Here is a 20,887-nt window from a genome sequence, read left to right as displayed (position 1 = left end):
CCAAATCATTTTTTGGGGGGGGGGGGGTGACATTTTTCCAACTTTTTTTATGGACAGATTTTTTAAAAATCACGCTCTTTCGTCGAATAAAATTAAAAAAAAAACTCTTAAAATAATTATTTTCATGAAAATCATGTGTGTGTGTGTGGGAGGTGTTTTTCCTGAGCAAAAATATCTGATAAGTCAGTTTTGGGAAAAATTTGATTGTTCAAGATGTCCTCTTGATTTAAACTCTTTTCCCAACCCCCACCCAGCCCCCAAGTTTTTCAAGGGAAAAAAGATCTTTGACGATTGTTTTACGAGAAAATCTGTTTGTTTGTTTTTGGAATGAAAAAAAAAAACAGTATTGCAAAAACTCAAGCCGTGACCTGATTCTCAAAACAATAACTTTTCCTTGTAGTCAGTTTTTGCTTTTCAGTATTTCCTGTCTATTTTCTACAAGATGATGATGTCATGTGGTTGCTTAACTCGAGGGGCAAACACACATGTGCCTCCACCTTCGTGCCTCATCCAACACACTAAAATGCCCCCTCACTCAGAGGGGAAAAAAATGTGGTGCTCGCAAAACGTTGTCTGTAGCAACAGTTTCCATGGCGACACCCAGGGTTTTACAATGAACCCTTTTTTTTTTTGAACGCCAGCCAGCCAACGTGGCTGGTGACTCTCAAGTTACCCGCGAGTCCGAAACTTCTTCGAGTGGGCATAGGAGGCACCGTAACGGGACTTGACGGGCCAACCTCAAGTCTATTTGACTGACACAATTGCTTCGCGTATCACCAGCCGAGCGGGCCGCTCAGTTTTTATCGACACCGCCCAAAATGAGTTTGAAACCACGTTTGGCGGGTGTCAATTTTGAACCGTTTTTACTTGGGCACAAGCTGGTCTGTTTTTTTGTGGCTACTTCATGAATGACTAATCAAACGAATGTACGTAATTTGTGTGTGGTTATGCGTAGTGAATTTTTAATCACCCGTCTGTGTTATCAAGGAGTACCGGGGCCCCACTTAAAAAAAAAAAAATCGCACTACATATCGTAATCTTCTGAGGATTAAGTTAGCTGTTTCGCAGTCGTCTTTTACATTTTATATGTAACGCAATACGACAACACTTATATTGCTTTGTTTTTTTTTTCTTCACGATTTACAAAAAACACACTTTAGATTTGAATTTAAACTACATTTTAAAAAGGCGGTTTATTGTAAAATGTTGCCTTTTTTCATAGAAAAAAGACGAAAATCTAATTTGCTTTTTCTTTACAAGTCAGACTTTATACTTTTAAACTTCTTATTCTTTGGATTGGATTTTTTCCCCTTAAAACAGCTTTATTCGAATGAATTTACAACTTTTGTTGAGCAAAATCTCAGTTTTATTCCTTTAAAAGTCAGGAATTTCTAATAATGACATTTCCATATTCTACACTTAGCCCCCTCCAATGTTTTTTTTTAAATAGAACCTAATTTGCTCAAAATACTGACAATTGTCAGACTGGTTACTCTTAAAAATACGACCTCGATCTCAATTACTTTTTCCCAATGCGAGACTTTTTCTACATCAAATTGACGCTCTAAAAAAAGTAGATCTTAAAAAATATTTTCTTGAAATGTTGAGAAAAAAAATATTTTTGAAAAATCTTTAAAAAGAGTATTTTTGGAACTTTTTTTTCCCCTCAACAAATGTGGCTGTAATATGTTGCACTCAAACAAAATGAGAGATTTGAATACAGTTTAACAAGAAAAGATTTTTTTTTCAGTGATGAGATGCATCTTGTTGATACTTGGGTACTTATCACTCCTGTGTAAAAAAGTTGTCAATCTGTTACATGTTTTAAAGGGCCACGATAGCAATTCAAATCCACTTGTTAATGAGTGCTTTTATGTTGATCTTTTTTTGTTTGTGAGATGATGCATTGTCAAGTTGATACACTAACTGCTGGCGTGCTTCCTTGAATGCTGCACCAATGAAATTTCACGGAGCTTCAAAACATGGCTGATTTTACTTGGAATTGTTTTTGTTTTTCCGATCAGAATGTAAATTGAGATGAATGATCGATCACTACTAGTCTATTAATTCTTGTACGAGTGAGCGACAGTGCTATGGGCTCTCCTTGTGTAAAACAACAAAAAAATATGTAAAATCTCAATGTTGCTTGCTTGACTTTTATTGCAATTGTTTCATTACACTTGAATATAAAACCAATTTTGCCACTATTAGAAACTAATAATTATTTTTATTGGAATTAAAAAAAAAATCAACTCAGCACTTTTTACACATACAAGTTTTTTATAACAGTAAAATAATCTGGACTTGCAATGCTGCCTACTCGATGTGGCGAGAAGTGAAGCCACCGGCGGCCATCTTACATTGCCACGCATTAAGCTCGCCAAACTTGAATACATTGATTTTGCTGCGCCGTTTTCACATAATTTTTATTTTTTTTGTCTCTGTGGTGAAAATGTCCGTGTGTGGTCAAAGTTTGTACTAAAATAAGTCTGGGAGAATCTTAAAATCCACATCCGCAAGAGGCGACTGTCAGTCCAGGTTATGATATATATCACCTAGCGTCCGATCGATGGATCCAATCCCACACGTGCAGCGAAGCGTCGACCGCGGCCGACACGAGTGTCCTTGTCTCTTTGGGATGCCAAAGGAGACAATTGACAGCAACAGCGCCGCCCTCACCCCGCTGAGAACACACGGCGTGGCCGCGGTGCTCAAAAAGCGGATGGGAATCACGGGGTTCCGACTGCCACGAGGATGTGTCGTAGATTTGGACCGCACCGCTGAAACCTGAAAATAATCAAATAGACGGACGAGTTTTTACGGACGCTGATCATGTGACGTCACATTTGTATTCGGTTTTCTATATCATGACTTCGGACGACTGGTTCCAAACAGGGAGGGACGTTTGTCACACAACTAGACATCAGGACATCGATGACCGATAACACTAACTTTACTTCCTTTGGTCTTGGAATGCTGCATTCGAGGAAGGTGGGAAATTGGAATACTCTCCCTCAGATTGCCCCAGGTGCAACCTCAAAGCGTGCAAAGCGAGTAGAAAACAAAGATGGCCGATTCCAACAAATTTGTTTGTTGTTCTGGTTCATTGTAGAGCATTTTGACCTCCAGCAAACTTTCCTAACTCAGTTATAAACTAGGGACCCACATGATGCTTCACATGGTTATAGAATAGACATAAAAACACAAAGAAACGCAAGAATAAAAATAATAACGTTTAAAGGCACTTGATCCCCAGAGTGTTACGTGCTGACCTGACACAGCGACGATGTCGTCCAGCGCCGGCGCCCACAACACATTGACGTGATGTGGTTCGCGATGCGGCGCGCCCGCCGCTAGCCGAGCCTGACGCGCGATGCTCGCCGGGCTCCTCGGGTCTGACACCGCCGCCCACCCGGATGAGGACACGCGGATCAGCCCACCGCGCCCCGACACGTCCGTCCACCACATGTCAGAATCAGGCGTGGAGGGAGCGGGCGCCAGTTGAGGAGGAGACGATGTCCGGGTATCCACAGTGAGAATGTCGCCGTTGGCGCAGGCGGCCAAGAAGACGGCATTGCTCACAAAGTGCAAACTGGTGAGACGCTCCTCACAGGTTGACGCTGTTCGGACCAAAGTAAACAGAAAAGGATCACGGAGCGATTGCTATTGTCACAAAGAAAATAACACACACTCTCGACACAATTAACCAGCCTTCCAAAGGTTTACCGAGCTGGTAGAGCGTCTGTCCTGTGGTCAGTTGCGTCAGCCTGACGTCACCGCCCCGAGACCCGTGAAGAACCTCCGGCTGCGGTGAGATTCGGGCCGCCATCTTCACGCCACCCGGGCTTCCCGCCGAACCTTGGACGCTCGACACCTTTGTTATGATGTCTGACGCATGCAAAACCAGCGTCAGCTAACGGTTAACTCATGCTAACGGCTAAATCATGCTAACTCTGAAGAGTTTGGGGGACATAAGGTACGCACCGCTGTCATCACCCCCGAGGTTCCACACCTGAAGGTCTGAGGTCAGTTCGTCGTTGGTCACAATAAGCCTTTCAAAATAAAACGAGCAAAAAAAATGAGTTTTTTTTAAACTGAAGACAGGAAATGCTGAAGTTGGGACTTTTTGCTTACCTTGTTCCTGGGATGTGTTTGAGGACGCCGACTGGATCGGGGGAAAATCCACCGTGGAGCACTTTGAAATCCCGCTCGGCACAGAGACCCTGAACGCATCATCATACAAACACATGAATTAACACCACACACAAAAAAAACACGAAAATTAAAAGCAATTTTAGCAAAAAAGCAGAAACACCCTTTTTTTTTAAATTAAAAAAATACCCTACAGGTCACAGGCAGCATTCTAACTGCTATTGGTTTATTTACCTTTTTTTCTTCGGCAAAGAGCTTTTGGGGCAAAGAGAGCTCCAAAATTTCATTTTTTGAGGACTTGTTGTAACCTGTCACACAGATGGCTGTAGACAAAAAAAATGGACAATGTTGTTATAATTTGAATCATGTGGGTGGAGTTTGTATAAAACTATCACGTGAAGCCCCTGCAGGGGAAAATCAAAATCATTTCAGGTATAGAGCACCCCCGTGTGCCCCAATTTACCACTACAACAACAAATGGCTGGCGTCGGGCTAACCCTCATGTCAAAATTTGGTGAGTTTTATACTTATAATAATACATTTTATTTATAAGCGCATTTCAAGACACCCAAGGACACTTTACACTAAAAACAAAAACAGCTTATATATAAGTCTTTGTTTTGAGGGGAAAAAAAAAGATTCTTCCAGAAAAGTTAAGAAAAAAAGTGGAATAATTATGGTGAATCTTGCATAAATACAACTGGAGTAACACAAAATAAAAATAGAATTTTCCAGATCATCTTCTGATTTAAAAAATTATATATATATATATATACACACACACACACATATAGAAATTGTCCCAAAACGTTATCCTCCAGAACTTTAAATTTAAATAATCTTCTTGTGAATCTTCCCAATACAAGGACATTTGAAGAAAATAGTCTAAAAACGTCTGGTTAAAGAAAATTTTATTTTCTCTTTTTTGTTGTTTTGTTCGAAAGACAATACAAACAAAAACAGTAAGGCTATTCACGCATTGGGATTTCAAAAAGTAAGACGGTCATTTTCTGTAATCACAGGACTCGTGGTCCACATTAACTTTTTTTCACAAGGAGAATAATAGCACCAGAAATTTTAGGGTTGTGCATTCCACTCATTTCTATTATTTTATTGGACCTGGACGTTATAATCATTATCTTTTAAAAAAAAGCCAACATAAATAATCTGTTCCAGGGTCCCAAAACTTTTTTTATTCACTGTAGGAAAACATTTCAAATCACGTGTGGCACATTCCTAACTGTCATCCAGACATCAAAAATAAATTTGCCATCGGCTAACAAAATTAAAACAAATACAAACTACTCACCCTTTACAGACATGTAAATAAAAATGACATGTAATCATTTCTGTATGTTTATATTGTCTGTCTACAAGTTTTGCCTGTCCATTTGTGTTGGGCGAGTTGTGACTTAAAGGGTCCGAATGCCGCAACATGGATGTTATTCACCAGCTACCATGTTCTGCATTTACCTCACCATAAACCGATAGCATAATGCAAAACTGGTTTGGTTATTTTAAATATGCAATGTACATTTCTTTGTTTTGATACGAAACTTCAAACAGATGGTAGCATGAAGAGAGCTGATCAAATCAATCAATACATGATTTTGATAATCGATGAAATGTTTACAGTCCTTGTTTAATTTAAAGTTATCCAAATTCGGGCAATCCCATCCTAGAGTCAAAATACGACATTTGCAAACATCTGCTTTTACTTCGGAAAACAATGATCAATGTTTGTGCTTATTTTCTGACAGGTAACAAACCACACCAGTGAATCCGACAATTTTTTTTCCATGTGCTGCATTGTCACTTGGTAAATAAAGTCCTATTTTTCAACCAAATGATGGAAATTTGATTGATTGATGAATGATTTATGAAGACAATTGCTAGTTGCAGCCCTTGTGGTAAGCTGTGATGAAGTCACAACAAAACAGGAATTGGTTGTTCCTACTCCACCAGAGCAACTCCCCAAGCTGGGTCGGAGGGTGGCTGGGGCAGGATCCAGTCCGTCGGGATTGTCGTCCCGTCGCAATGATCATCCGGCACCAGGAAGACGTCCCATTGTTGCCGTACGTGAAGCAAAGCGTGGAGGGAAGACTCTGCGAGGCTGTAGTACTCTGTAAAGGGCCGCAGGGCGTCAGCAACAGGCGTCTCTTCGCCGAAAAGCATGGTGTCCATTTTGTGCTTTTGCCGCCTCTCCCTGTCCTTCCTGAGAGCCCGCCGCTCTTCCTCTTGCACGCTGTCCAGCATCACCGTCAGCGCCTTCTCCTCTGCCGTGTAGATATGCGTCCTGGCCTTGATGACGCGCCGCAACCCGTCCAGTTGGCGCTGGAACGCCACATCCTCGTCCCCCCCGGTGCTCACGCCCCTGCGGGAGGCGGCGTCCTTACGCAGACGCCGCAGTTTCTCCAGCGAGCGCAGGACGTCCTGCATGCGCTTGATGTCGCTCTGCTTCTTGCGCACCTCGCACAAGACCGAGTCGGCCGCCAGCTTCAGCTCGCGCTCCTTCTTCTCCTCCTCCGCCCGGTGGATTTGTCGCAGCCGCCACTTGTCCACGGCACTCTCCTTCTCAGCTCGCCGCATCTCCCGCTCGGCTCGGAAAAGCTCTGCTTTTTGCCTGCTTTTCAGCCGCCGCTCTTGCACCCGAGCCACATGCCGCTTTTTAGCTTCTAATCCATCGGCCAGACACGACAGTTTATCCTGGAGGTCTTGTTTTAGACGCATGGCGGCTTCGTAAGTGGTGGCCCAGGCGGCGCCGTCCTCATTGAGGTTGTTTGTGAGGTTTTGGCAGAACTCGGACATCCGGGAAACGAGACCAGCGGCATCGCTTAGAACGTCTCCGAAATCTGGATTAGATTGAGGCTGCTTCGTTTGAGCGTCTTCCTTAGTCTCGCTGGATCTTCTTTTTAAGAAATGACTAAGCCACTGTTCATCCTGCTTCCTTTGGAGAGTTTTTTCATCCACGGGAGACTCGGGACAAATCTCACTTGGTGCCTGGAAGTCAGTATTTGGCGGATGCCAGTGATAATTCTGCACTACTGGAGGATACGTCGGAAGCGGAGGTGGAATATTGGGGAAGTAGCCCAAAGGAGGAGGTTGCGGAGGTGGGAAAGCACAGGGGAATCCGGGAGGAAGATGACTGGAGGGTATTTCGTACCCATAGTTGCTTGGCATGCTTCCGCCGGTGGGGTAGTTGCCAGGATTTGGGTGATTCCCAGGCACACCGGAGCCATACGTCCAGTCCATTTTATTTTTCTAACAATGATCGAAAAGGCTTTCGCAAATGGATTTACTCACTTTTCCCTGACGTCCACTCGATGACTCGGGTGGGAAACTCCAGCTGATACACATAAAGGTCCCTGTACCTGCACAAAACAAACAGACAAGACAGGCTTTACATTTATACCGTCCATCAGATATATTCTTTCAAAAAGACAATTTCCCCACTGTGGCACGAATTAAAAACATCCAATTCAATGACATTTGCTTCGAGAGGCGACTTAAATTATTGCGTAAAGCAAATGGCATCGGCAAAGGCTGGCCAACATACGAAATAGATGCATTTAAAACACGAGTTGATCTTATAAGAAGTGTAATATAGAAGAAAATAGTCAGGATAAATAGAAGTTTCTCAAATTTAGAGTAATTCCGAATGGAGTTCAAGCTGTAAAGTCGCAGGCGTCCGCCAGGCTACGAATCGCTCACGAAAGAGGCAAGACACAAATAAGAAATGGATTAGGTTAGAATTTAGGGCGTCTTTAATTAAACGTGCTGAAACATAAGAAATCGTAGTGGTAGATCGATGCTTTCCCAGCAGAGTTCCGACAACGCCGCAGACGCCCTCATGCTAATTTCTTCGTATTTCCTAGCAGTGTTCGTTACTTAAGGTAAAAAAAAAACACGCTAGCTCTTAAAGGCCGGCAAGCAAACATTATAAATGACTTACGTTTTCAACGATTCGATAAACCAGTCATCTATAAGCTCATCAAATTCGTTATCTTCCATCTCTTTCCTCGTGTTAATTTTTGTTAACCTTTTTCCGGTTCGCCTTTACGTTACAGCGCCACCAAATGGACTGGAGGACGAACAAGAAAACGCACTGACTGAGGAATAAAAAACTGAAACCGAAACCCTTGGACATTGTACATATATAGAATAGAGCAGATTTTGTTAGGGGTAACATTTCGCTTCGTTTTTCCTAAAAGTATTTACTGACTGTCAATAATGTATCTTTATCCACCTGTCCATACCGGTTAGTGAAGTGTAGTGAAAGGCCGAAAATTTTAATCCTCTTCTACCAGATCTAAGAGCGGAGAGTTGAGTCTGCACTTGTTATTGTCATTCATACAACAGAAAAACGACATGGCATGTATATGATAAGTTATTTTATGAGTTAATTGAGTAGATATGGTTATTATTTTAATATACTGCATATACCTCCTGTAGCAATTTTGGCTCAATAAAGGTTGTAACACTGGAAAATTGATGTTCAATTTGTCACACAATGTATTTCACCTTCTCAGGAACCTATCCTGACAATATATGGCTCTATAAAGATAAAAATGTAATGTTCTTAATCATTTCAACAAGGCAAATTCAATGAGAATCTTGTGGGATCATTAAAAATGTCAAATGACAAAAAGATGGAATAATTATGACTTGTATTTTATGAAATGCATCTTATGTCACAGCTACTGTTTTATTGACAATATTGGGTTAGAGAAGCAGCACGATGGAGTTTGTCGACTCGGTCGACTGATTCAAGTGATTCAAGCTGGGATATGGAGCCCGAGTAGGCAGCCTTCGGCAAGTGCTCTTCAAGAGCCTTGCTTTTTTGTTCTTTTTTGCTGTTTTTGTCTTTTGTTTTGTCACATGTTGTTTGTTGTTTCATTGTGTGGACCTGATATGGACTGTTTTCAGCGCTTTTTGGCCACGACATTCGTCAAAGGAGCAGTATCTGTGCTTGGTGGTTGCGCCTTCTCGGCAGCACGCCTGTACCAGCACAGATTTTGATTGGGAGGAATGTCGGCGCCATTGACTGTCGGTGCTGGATAGACCTGGGGCGCTTGTGTTTTTTGCGCCAGTAATGGGCAGCATTTTTCACAACCCCGATTTGTTCAGTGGCTATGTCAGCGCTGTTGGACAGTTGGCGTTGGTGCGGCTGGATGGATGGCCGCTGAAGTTGAGGATGAGGAGAGAGGAGCGTTGGGGAAGAGCGCAGATGCGTATTTGGAACCGTGAGTTGCCGCTTGGAATTGAAATGGATTTCCATGGGACAGGAGAAGTGAACCAATCTCTTTTTTCGTCAATGGATGCTACAGCTTCTTGTTGACTTTGAAACTTAGCTTGTAGCCGACGTGTGCACATTTTGAGCATGACGTCTCTGATCCACTGGTTAAAGGACACTTTGATTCTCTCCTCTTTCATCTCAAACCGCTTCAAACAACAAAGAGTGTGACGGAAAAGTGGTTAGGACTGCACGACTGTCCGTGTTTTATGTTATGTGTTGTGTTTATTATTTTACTTTATGTTAACTGTTTTGTAAAGCGCTTTGTTACAGCTGCCGCTGTTGTGAAAGCGCTATATAAATCAGCATGTATTGTATTGTGTATTGTAAGTGTTTAGAAAGTGTTCATATTATACATTACAATATAACGTTTGCGAAACAGCATATCATAATAATCCGATCCGGACAGGACGTGTTGCCGTGTTGATAATAAACAACTCAACAAAAGTTAGGAAGAGTCACAAAAGGAAAAAAAAGTAGATGTTTTTGTATGTTCCCCCCAAAAGGTGAATTTTGCTGTTCAGATATTTGTTAGAGGACAGCAAGGTGTGTACATCTTTATTTATTTATTTATTTATTTGCGAGTAGTGTATGAAGACGGTTTAGTCCGGGTGTCTTGCGCACACCCATCTAAGATGTGGCTTCAGCAACACGTCCGTGGCGTCTGAGGCAGTAAACCAGCTACACTGGCAAGCGTACGCCCGGAGGCCTCTTCGCTTCCTCAGCTTAGCTCCCAATTTCCTGCAGTCGGGCATGTTGTTCCTGCATGCACATATGAAAAGTATATTGAATAATACTGCACACCACAGTATGTCAAGTTTGAACATTAACACTGGGGGGAAAAAAGTACTTCATGTTTTCAAGTAAAATGCATTGCAAATGCAAATTAAATAAATGTCATCATAATCAAATTATGCTTGTGTCTTTTCTGCACGGTTTTTGAATAAATAGATGGATTTTTTAAAATCATGGATTTAAAAAAAAATCTAATTCACTGATGAAATGAAAAAAAAATTACAGACAGATTAATACATTATTAAAATAGACGGTAGTTGCAGAGGCACCACTGTCGATGAAAAGTGTGGTTTAGACTCACCTGAAGAAAAGGTAATCGCATGACGAGTCCCACTCGCAGTTGTCAAACGTCAACACCCGGAAGTCGCAGGAGGTGCACCTCAGCTGGTCACACGACCTGCCCGCACACGTCCAGTGGTCATTGCAATGTGTTTTAAATTGCATTAAAGCTCGGTATTGAAGAAAAATTGAATTTTGGCACCTCTTGGATGCGGCCGTTCCCACTCCTTTTGCCACGGCACTTCCTCCAAGGTAAATAGGACAGCACCTGGATGAATGCATGGAGGGAGGGAAGGGCTGGGGCATTAAACCGGAGGAGTTTCAGAATATTTGGGCCGCTCATTTAGCTCACTTTCTTCCTCCAGGCTGAGAATGAATCTGGTCGTCCCGATGTCTTTTGGGAAGTGGCGCCGTCTGACATTAAACGAGCAAAAATAGATTAAACCAAGTCAATTAACATTCAGAATCTTAAAACTGACATTATTATGTTTTTGCTTTAGCCATAATACCCCAGGGATCGACAATTATAGATTTTTTTTACAGCGTGCAGTGGAGGATTTGCAAGGGATCGTGCAAATGAAAATATTTTTAAAAATACTGTGACATTTATAGAAACAAGATTATTTTACTCAAGTGTTCAGTTGAGTCGTGGCTCGGTCGTCTGATGGAAACATTTTAATCCCAAAGTATTCACCTTATCCTGAGGTGCATTACTGAGGTCTTCCTCCTGTAATTCCTCCAGGAGAGCATCAATGTCCTCAGTGATGCTGTTTTTATTCTGCCCACATCTGGTGGCACAAGGTATACTAATTCAGCTATGAAAGACTCGCCGTTATAAAATAACATCAATAAACTGAGCCACATAGGAAAGCTACACTTATAGAACGTCAGGAAAATGCCATCTCAGCTCATTAGCTTTAGCAACATTAACTTGGTATACCCAACATTCCGACGCTCGCCAGAGTCTTTACCGCACTTTCCCTCGTTCATGGAGCTCGCCAGGCTGACGGAAATGTTGCGACAAAACTTCTTTTCCACCTCGTCTAACAGCTCATCCAGATCGTCATCCATGGCGGCTTTAGCTCCATTAGCGCTACAAGCTAACTAAATCGCTCTTACGACAACATTTGATGTTGCTAAGTAACGTGGTGGTAAACCGGACATCCACAGGCAATCCTTCGAAGTAAATGATTTTACTATTCTTTTATTTTGACTAAAAAAATTCAAATTCAAACAACCCTCTTATCTTCAAATGATATATATTTTCAATTCATTAAAGGCTTATTTATTGGGTTTGTACTTGCGGTTTAAAGTACAACAATTTTACCGTTTTCATATACTTTGAAAATTCAAAAGAAAGTACAATCGTACCAGTTTAAGGACGACACTTTAAGTGCTTCATCACACTGCAGAAATGCGCAATCAACCCTTCAAGAAAAATAATGCCACTATTGTGATGTAACTTGTGTCAACTCATATGAAAACAATAAAAGAACTTAAGAAATGATCATTACCAATTTATTAATAGTTACTGTATGTTTTTTTGTATTAAACAGTACATTAACGGAAACAACAAATGACAATGGTTAAAATATCCGATTAATAATAAAACATTTTTGGAAAAAAACCTTACAAATAAATATGTAAGCGTAGGAAAAACAAATTAGAAACACAAAGTAATTGCGTAAAATACTAAATATGCGTTGTCGGCAGGATTCGAACCTGCGCGGGGAGACCCCAATGGATTTCTAGTCCATCGCCTTAACCACTCGGCCACGACAACATATAGATACACCAACTCATTATTTAGTTTATCTAATCATTTCCGTTGGCTTTGATTAACCAAAAAAAGTAAAATCGGAGGACGGGCAAATTCCACTACATTAAAATGATCCGTAAATTTAACATTTTCCACATCAATTTTTAATATAAGGTAAAATGACTTATGAGACATTTTAACCAGTGAAGTGAAACAAGGAAGTGAATGTCATAACGTTTTTCTGTTTCAATTTGAGCCATCGCAAAAAAACAAAGGGAACTATCAAAAACCACACCCTCGGTATGATTTTTTTTTTTTTTTGTAAATTATGTCTGAGAAACATGCCACCGATTAGTTTTGATATCTCGGAATAATAAATGACAACAAACAAAAGTGGAAAGAATAGAAAAAAAATCAATAAAATAAAAATGAGAATCTTAATTTTGCTCTTCGTCAATTAATTTCACACGTGAGATTTGGGGATTTATTTTACATGTCTTTATTGTTCTACAGAAGGAAGGAAGGTAGGATATTAATTATTTTACCAGATCCTGTTTCACAATACATAGTTACTAGAGCTGTCAAACGATTAAAATATTTAATCTAATTAAAAATGCAACTGTCATAATTAACTCAAATGAACTAAAAAAATTAATCTTGATTACTCACACATTTTTTATCGTTTCTGAATTTCCTTTTACATTTTTTGTCCTATTTTTCCCCATTTTAATGCTCTCAACTTGGAATCATGAATCAGTTTTCTATGTGCCAAATGCAAATATTTACTGAAATAACAATTTCAATTTTACATGAACATTTTTCACTTGGAGCAGTTGTTCACATAATCTCTCACACAATATTACTGTCCATCAACAACAGTGAAAAAAAAAATTAGTCACACAACAGCTGCGTTAACAGCTTTTTTAATGAAATCAAAACAGAGCAATATAACATTATAAAGTGCACATCTAAGGTACACTAGTACTCAGCCTATAGTGGAATTAAACCATGGTTGCATACTTCGTTTTTCTCAAGTTTGCTTTGAACACAGCAGTCTGTTTCTGTATGTTTGTTGGAGAATAACGAGACACCAGTGTTCGTTCTGTGCCGCTGTATTCAAAACTGCTGGCCGTACAAACAAGCGCAAGCACTTCCCCCGTGCTGCTGGGGCAACCATCATTCTGCTGGGGCAAACCATTCACTCCCCCTAACACAGTCAGGCTATGTTGATTATGTTGGTCCTTCTTGCGCGGAAGTCTCTCTACGGTTTTTGTGTCTACCTCATTTTGGATGACTACACTTGGTTCAATGACAACACTGGAGACGTTTGATTTTCGCTAGGTCGCTACTAGAGCAGCGCACTGTCACTGTCAGACAAACACAAGAGAAGCTCCACCCGCTCCATTTATATGGACACGGAAAGCTGTAACTTCAGTTACAACTTCAGTCACACGTACATATAGGCATAGTATGTTAATTATGTTAATTAGGGGCGGGCAGTCCTTCCCCTCATGTAAAAATCTGAAACAAAGAAAGTCAAGCAAAGTTCGATCTTGGCATTTTGACAAAGTACAGACAATATCTGCTGGTCCACAAATCTTGAGATTAGGGTTCCTCTTCGAAGGCACTTGACAGCCTTCAGGGACTTTTACGAGGTCAACAATGTTCTACTACTCCTTCTAGTAATAATTCCTTAACAATGATACACAGAGAGAGAAGAACAGGTAACTTTGGTCTTGTCAGTGGACCAATCTGGCAACTTTTTAAAAGTAAACTCTCCATTCATAAACTCTTTAAGTATCCGTTTTCGGCGTCTCGCGCTGCAATGGGTGGCAAAACAGACATGGGCGTGGACTTCTGCAGCGCACTTGTTGTTTTGTTTCTGGTGTATTTATAGAGCACCGTAACATCCGCTTGTGACGTGTGCCGCATTAATCTCGTGAGAAAAAAATTAATCTGTTAAAATTCATTTAAATTAATACAATACAATACATGCTGATTTATATAGCGCTTTCAAAACAGTGGCAGCTGTAACAAAGCGCTTAACAAATCAGTTAACAAAGTAAAATGCCAATAAAAAAAGCACTAAACCGACAGCTCTAATAGTTACCCATCCATTCTTCTATATTATGATGGACTTTATACAATACATGCTGATTTATATATATCCTCACAAGGGTCGCGGGGGGGTTGCTAGAGCCTATCCCAGCTGTCTTCGGACAATAGGCGGGTTACACCCTGAACCGGTTTCCTGACAAACACAGGGCACACATAGACGAACAAGCATTTGCGCTCACATCACCAAGAGCGCAATATAGAGTCTTCCACTAACCTGCCCTGCATATTTTTGGAACGTGGGAGGAAATCGAAGTACCTGGAGAAAACCCACGCAGGCATGGGGAGAACATGCAAACTCCACACAGGAAGGCAGACCCCCACATACTCGTAGTTTGACAACTGCAGAATCTCCCAGTCTCACATCTTTTTTTAAAATCAATTTTTTTGCGTTTTACTTTTTTTTTTGCAGGGGGAGCTAATCCTCATGTTTTGTGGAAAACACATATTGAAGGTGGACTCCCACATACTCGCAGTATCCCAATCGCACATCTTTTTTTTAAATATTTTTTTTAAATCCATTTTTTTGCGTTTTACTTTTTTTTTGCAGGTGGAGCTAATCCTCATGTTTTGTGGAAAACACATATTGAAGGTGGACTCCCACATACTCGCAGTATCCCAATCGCACATCTTTTTTTTTAAATATTTTTTTTAAACTATTTTTTTGCGTTTTACTTTTTTTTTTGCAGAGGGAGCTAATCCTCATGTTTTGTGGAAAACACATATTGAAGGTGGACTCCCACATACTCGCAGTTTGGCATGCACAGAATCACCGGTCATTTTTTAAATATTTTTTTTGTCTGTTTTTTTAACACTTTTTGGGGGGGGGGGGCTAATATTCGGGTTTCGTGGGAAACGTATATTGAAGGTGGACCCCCACATACTCGCAGTTTGGCATCCATGGAATCACCATTTTTTTTCCCAAAATTTTTTAAAATCTATTTTTTCTTGTTTTAGTGTTTTAAACATTTTTTTTTGCTAATCCTCATGTTTTGTGGTAAACAGATTTAAGGTGGACTTCCACATTATTGCAGTTTTAGCATTCATGGAATCACCAAGTCACATTTTTCTTTCAACACCTTTTTAATAAATGTTTTTTCTTTTTTGTTGCTTTTTTTTTTCCAGTGGGACCTCACCAGGAGGCATTCCTAATCAGATACCCGAGCCACCTCATCTGGCTCCTCGCAAAGATGGAGAGAAGCGGCTCAAGTCTGAGCCCCTCCCGGATGACCGAGCATCTCACCTTATTTTTAAGGCAGAGCCTGGACACCCTGCAGAGGAAACTCATTTTGGCCATTTATCTTGGCGATCTCTTTTTTTTTTTTCTTCTGTCTTCTTTCTACCTACATTCTTGCTGCTGGAGGCTCTAAATTTCCCCAGTGTGGGACAAATAAAAGATATCTTATCTTATCTTCTTTCAGTCACATATCTCGTGACCATAGGTGCGGATAGGAATGCGGATCGACCGTTAAAATTGAGAGCTTCGCCTTTTGGCCCAGCTCCTTCTTTACCACAACAAAATCAGCATCAACAGTAGACGCCGCACTGAACCGCCTATTCGATCTCCCGCTCCCTCCTGCCCTCACTCGTGAACAAGACCGCAAGATACTTGAATTCCTTCATCCTCGACCCCGCAGAGGGCATAGATTTGAAGGTGTTGATGATCATCCCAAACGCATCACACTCGGCTGCGAACTGCTCCAGTTCAAGTCGGGGATCCCGGCTCCAAGAAGCCAACAGTGCCACTTCATTGGCTAAAAGCAGAGAAGCAAGTGAGGCAACAAACCGAACCCCCTCAATGCCTCGGTTGCGCTGAGAAATTCTGTCCATAAAAGGTAATGTTTTTGGTGGTAAACGCACACTGGATGTTTATCACCACTTTTTGAGGAAGCCAGGGTGTTTTTAACCCTTTCATGCATCCTGTAACACTAGCTGTCCACTGTCGTAACCGCTGTCCCTGAAAGAGTTTAAAAAAGTATATTTTTTCTCATTTCACGCTTTTTGTTTTTCTTTTTGACACTTTAATGTCACTACATTCGGTCATCTATCTATTATACTTGATCCTCGTGTTCTCAACTCATTTTAATGGCATTTATAGAGCACTTTCAAGCACTTTGTTGCTTATTCTCTGTTGTTAAATTCATTTTAGTCACATAAGTCGTTTTCAGATCCGGGCCTCAGCCTTCCTGTGAAGTGTTTGCATATTTTATTCATGCCTGCGTGGGTTTTCTCCAGCTACTCTGGATTTCCTTCCACATTCCAAAAACATGTTTGGTAGGTTAATTGATTATTCTCGATCAGGGGTGCCCAACCTTTTTTGACCGACCTCCACGATCAACCCGTTACCTCACAGGCGTTCATACGCACGCACTTACACACGCATGCCCTGATGAGCGAAACAGAAAACTAAAGTCGACGCAAGAGTTTGTAGTTTTGTGAAAAGGACATCGCTGCCTACCTTCGTCGAAAGACTCGAAACCCGGCGCGGAAGCATGGGATGCACTGTTGCGGCATGTTCATTTTAACCCTGGAGAACAAACGGGGGCAAATTTGGCCCTAATCGTAAATTAGGATTAAAGCATTAAATGTGCAATAGCGAGACTGCTAATAACATGCAATAAAAAATATCATTAATAACACGCACATAGACATTCGACACCTTTTTTTTTTTCCCTCAACACCCCTCTCCAGTCCCTGAACTGCCATCCGTCGCGATCAACGTATTGGGCACCCCTGCTCTACATTGTCTCTCTCGGTGTGTTTGTGAGTGTGAATGGGTGTTTGTCTACATGTGACCTGCAATTGCCTGGCAACCCATTCAGGGTGCACCCCGCCTACTGCTCCGGGGCGGCTCCAGCACGCCTGCCGGGACCCTCTTGAGGATAAGCGGCCGGGAGAAGGGATGGATGCTTGGATGTTTCGGGACATGGGCAGACTCATGTGGGGCCCAGTCGCGCTTCGACAGCTTTCCAGCCTTTTTTTTGGTCCTGCCGGTGCTTTCTCAAAAGGCACTGTGGGGATAGGAAATAGTGTTCTTATTTCTTCATTAGAAATGCACATAAACATGAAAAACAACGAGAAGCTAGATGAGCCCGTAACAGTTGAAGATAGACTATACATAAAAAAAAAATACAAATAAATCAAAAAGCTTCACGACGCCCACACACTTTCAACACATTTTAACATATTAACTCGCACTGAAAATGACATCAACAAAAAACACTTTTTAAGGTATGAGCACCTGTTCGCTCTCACTCGCGAAATGGGAGACCATCTCACCTCTTTGAGGAAATGAAAAGACCCCATAAACGATGCCCGGTGTACGTGCTTCAACTTGTTTGCCCCTCATAGCTGAAGTTGACTGTAAAACCGACACATAGGACTCGAAGACGAGTACACGTTGTCTATTTCAACACTAAGATGTTCTCATTTTTTTTTTTAATGGATCTGCTTACAAATCATGTGAAACGCTACAGACGGGCCTGCGGAAATTAAAATAGATCAGAAAACAACTGCTACTGTGACACACACTAAGCAGCAACACATTATTGTCGAAATTCCTGGCGGTGTTTTTTTTTTGTGTGCGTGTGTGTGTTACGCATTTTTTGTGTGTGTGAGACTTACATAAGACAGCAGGGAGCAAAAGAGTGTCAGGGTCAGTAGTGCAGAAAGCAAAATGACCCATTCAATATTAATTTTCAGGAGTCCAATGGGTAATCCAATGGGTAATCTGGCTCCGGGGCAATCTGCAAATGGTCAAAAAAATAAGTGCAATGTTCAGTATTATAATAATAATATATAAATAAATATATATATATTATAAATAATATAATAATAGTAATAATACATTTTATTTATAAGCGCCTTTCAAGACACCCAAGGACACTTTACAATAACAAAAAAAACACAACAATACGGGTTGAGCAGCGGGAGCCAAAACGCGCCAGCGTTCACTCAACCCGAAGGTCAAAAAGAAAGCACAGGGGAGGGAGGAGGGAGGGAGGGAGAAAAAAACCCACACTCAAACTACCCTCATGTTGAGGATAATTTGAGTGAGGCAAAAAAAAACTCCAGCATAAGCATATGACAGTTACAACAGGTCACAAGACATAAACAATGAAGACGCTGAATCAAGGGAATGTATGAGGAAGCGGGTAATGGTGGTAATTCTCCGCTTCCTCCAAGGATCTCGGGTGTACCCAGCAGCAAAAGTCCCCGAGGGGCAAGTAGGTTCCCCACTGCCTGCTCTTCTCATGAAGAAAATGTTGTCGATGGCATCGAGAGACCAGCCAACCAATTCCATGTTTGTTTTTAGGATGAAAATACGACAGGAGGCTAGGAAAAGTCAGACATGAGACAGCACAAGGACTGAGTCGCAAGCAGGGAAGGGTGGGGTGGGGTGGGGTGGGGTGGGGTGGGAGGGACAGCGCAGAAAGCAAAAAGCGTCCGCCTTCGTCAAGAGCCAAGCAAGAATGAATATTCTCATGGATAGTCAAGTGACTTCTACGTGTTTTGATCATACATAAAGAAAAGCTACAGAAATTAATCTTTTTTTTTTTAGAGTTTGCCCAAAAGTTCCCCCCCCCCCCGCATGACACTCACGACGGAAACTGAAGCTGGGATTCCCCTGTTCATTTTTAGATTTTTTTTTGACTGTACAATTTTAATAAAGAGCTGACATGTGACTGTGGCTCCCCTTGCCCACTTGCAAGGGCATATCACAGTAATTGAATCGCTGCAGAAGTCGACCAAATGGCGACTTGTACATTCAAAATTAGGGACAGCGGTACAAGTCGAATGTTTCCAGTAAGTCGCACCTGACAGCTTGAGGACCACCTCTCCATCTAGATTTCTTTCCCCAACGGGTGCGTACAGGCGGCATTTGTACGCGACGTTGTCACGGCACGTGACGTTGGGCAGCAGGATGTCGTTGGTGTCGTTGTTGAGGATCACTTCCCGCGTCAGGCTCGCATAGCGCTCGACCGCGCCGTTGGGCAGATCGCGCAACACCAGGCCGCGGCGTTGCGGCGTGGGTGGGTTGCCGCGCAGCTCCATCTGTCACATCGACACAGTTCGGAGATTGATGTATACGTAGGCTAGGTTTTTTTTTTTTTTAAACAACAGCCCCCCTGACTGACATCCCACCCTGCTAATAGAAACGTGTGTCGCAGGCTATGACGCAAATATTCGTTGACGTTTAATATTTCGACACATTTTTAAAGCATCGGAAAACGTTGATAATGTTTGTCTTCTGACAGAAACCATACTAAACCAAAAATAATGTATTTCCTACACATATTTTTCCATTTTCAGACATTTTTGAAGAAGCTCTAGGGAGCCACAGGAGGGCTATGGGGTTTTGATTACATGATCAATACTACTGTCATATTTGTTGGATGAATGTAGCCATTTTCCACAAAAATTGGTGAATCTAAATGTATTCCTTTTTTTTTTCATTTTTATTCTTTGCGAAATATTGACTTCATTTTATGATTTTAGTCAACAATTTTACATTTAAGATTTTTAAGTGAGACAGACTCCAGCACGCCTGATTCAAACGAGCTGCTCATCAGCAAGCGCTGTTGAAGCCTGCAATGATCATGATCAATTGAATCAGGTGTGTCGGAATAGGGAAAGCTCTAAAACAGGCAGGACATGGCTCTTAGGGAACCGGACGTCCCTACCACTGTGCTAACAAGTTGCCCACGGTCCCGCCCAACAATACAATAATGTTTGGGAAATGTTTAATTTAGAGGGAACTTATTCAGGGTGTATCCCACCTTCTGTCCGAAGACAGCTGAGATAGGCTGGCCATCGTCCTGCCCGTTTTCGCTCCTGGCTGCAACACACCCTACTCAAATGATCAGCTCATCAGCCAGTTCTGAAGCAGCATTAGAACAATCCCGATTATTTGAATCAGGTGTGTTGCAACAGGGAGACTTGGAAAACATGCAGGGCAGAGGCCCTTCCAGGACCTGAGTTTGACACCTGTGCTTTAGGTTTAGCGGATTTGCGGATTTAAAAATGGGTGGATCCGACTGCGTCCAATGTTTGAACATAGGCAGCTGTTTTTTTTTTTAGACGCCCACTGGAGGCGATTTCCGGTAATAGCACACACACACACTGGAGAACCAAAGTGAAAGCAAAACAATGGTAAACAACGGAAATGAACATGAAAAATAGTCCAACAGTCAATACACGCCATTTACCTTGTGCCAGCTAACAGTCAAGTATTGTACCCCTGGTTTGACTTGGGCTGTGCACGGCAATGAGCAATCTTCACCCAAGACACCCTGAACAACGCGCACTTCCTCGCTCCGAACCCAGACGCCATCTAGTCGGAATAATACGTTACAGTCGTATATCAAACAAATTCGTATTGTATTTCAAAATACTCACTGAGTGACAGTAGGAGGAAGGACATTGGAATTGCGCACATTGTTGACGGTGAAGAGGGGCTATCTGACTGGTAGTGACGACACCGTAAGATTTCG

At 41.7% G+C, this 20,887-nt stretch overlaps 2 protein-coding genes, 2 long non-coding RNA genes and 1 other non-coding gene across 7 annotated transcripts; 1 reads left to right on the top strand and 4 right to left on the bottom strand.

Moving 5' to 3' along the window:
• Positions 1 to 2,136: 2,136 nt before the first annotated feature.
• On the bottom strand, positions 2,137 to 8,247 carry LOC127601254 (WD repeat-containing protein 73-like). 3 transcript variants are annotated; one of them, XM_052066362.1, is made up of 8 exons: positions 8,105 to 8,247; positions 7,456 to 7,523; positions 4,387 to 4,475; positions 4,135 to 4,223; positions 3,985 to 4,052; positions 3,727 to 3,888; positions 3,273 to 3,620; positions 2,137 to 2,787 (listed from the first exon to the last, which is right to left on the bottom strand). In XM_052066362.1, the coding sequence occupies exons 1-8, from the start codon at positions 8,161 to 8,163 to the stop codon at positions 2,552 to 2,554; spliced, it is 1,119 nt and encodes a 372-aa protein (XP_051922322.1). In that variant the 5' UTR covers positions 8,164 to 8,247; the 3' UTR covers positions 2,137 to 2,551. The 3 variants fall into 3 exon arrangements, 2 of the variants coding, with proteins under 2 accessions (XP_051922322.1, XP_051922321.1); XR_007962513.1 differs by lacking the exons at positions 2,137 to 2,787; positions 3,273 to 3,620; positions 3,727 to 3,888; ... (1 more) ...; positions 4,135 to 4,223; positions 4,387 to 4,475 and adding an exon at positions 5,047 to 5,162 and having other exon boundaries at positions 5,195 to 7,523; positions 8,105 to 8,201; XM_052066361.1 differs by lacking the exons at positions 2,137 to 2,787; positions 3,273 to 3,620; positions 3,727 to 3,888; ... (1 more) ...; positions 4,135 to 4,223; positions 4,387 to 4,475 and having other exon boundaries at positions 5,047 to 7,523; positions 8,105 to 8,201.
• A 1,740-nt stretch (positions 8,248 to 9,987) lies between these two features.
• LOC127601213 (uncharacterized) lies at positions 9,988 to 20,870 on the bottom strand. The gene is made up of 12 exons (XM_052066276.1): positions 20,793 to 20,870; positions 20,603 to 20,727; positions 19,211 to 19,448; positions 18,018 to 18,139; positions 17,341 to 17,404; positions 15,993 to 16,147; positions 11,460 to 11,623; positions 11,214 to 11,307; positions 10,872 to 10,933; positions 10,722 to 10,787; positions 10,542 to 10,637; positions 9,988 to 10,207 (listed from the first exon to the last, which is right to left on the bottom strand). Exons 1-12 carry the CDS (start codon positions 20,830 to 20,832, stop codon positions 10,048 to 10,050), a joined length of 1,386 nt encoding a protein of 461 aa, XP_051922236.1. The 5' UTR covers positions 20,833 to 20,870; the 3' UTR covers positions 9,988 to 10,047.
• Positions 12,221 to 12,302, bottom strand: trnas-aga (transfer RNA serine (anticodon AGA)). Its single transcript has one exon. It is a non-coding gene; the product is annotated as a tRNA-Ser (tRNA).
• Positions 14,150 to 14,991, bottom strand: LOC127601263 (uncharacterized). The gene is made up of 2 exons (XR_007962517.1): positions 14,884 to 14,991; positions 14,150 to 14,759 (listed from the first exon to the last, which is right to left on the bottom strand). It is a non-coding gene; the product is annotated as an uncharacterized LOC127601263 (long non-coding RNA).
• LOC127601261 (uncharacterized) lies at positions 14,709 to 15,291 on the top strand. Its single transcript, XR_007962515.1, has 2 exons — positions 14,709 to 14,847; positions 15,262 to 15,291. It is a non-coding gene; the product is annotated as an uncharacterized LOC127601261 (long non-coding RNA).
• Positions 20,871 to 20,887: the final 17 nt, after the last annotated feature.

The sequence above is a fragment of the Hippocampus zosterae genome, chromosome 5 (genome assembly GCF_025434085.1).
Source record: "Hippocampus zosterae strain Florida chromosome 5, ASM2543408v3, whole genome shotgun sequence".
NCBI classification, from domain to species: domain Eukaryota; kingdom Metazoa; phylum Chordata; class Actinopteri; order Syngnathiformes; family Syngnathidae; genus Hippocampus; species Hippocampus zosterae.
The sequence above is the reverse complement of the archived record's forward strand: the minus strand, read 5'-3'. Positions and strand labels throughout refer to the sequence as shown.

Coding starts and splice junctions, on each gene's coding strand:
- LOC127601213 (XM_052066276.1), bottom strand. CDS start 20,832: ATGTGCGCAATTCCAATGTCCTTCCTCCTACTGTCACTCA. Junction 11,624..15,992: donor AGGAATTCAAGTATCTTGCG/GTCTTGTTCACG, acceptor AGAGCGATTTAG/TTAGCTTGTAGCGCTAATGG. Junction 10,934..11,213: donor GTAATGCACCTCAGGATAAG/GTGAATACTTTG, acceptor GTTTAATGTCAG/ACGGCGCCACTTCCCAAAAG.
- LOC127601254 (XM_052066361.1), bottom strand. CDS start 7,404: ATGGACTGGACGTATGGCTCCGGTGTGCCTGGGAATCACCCAAATCCT.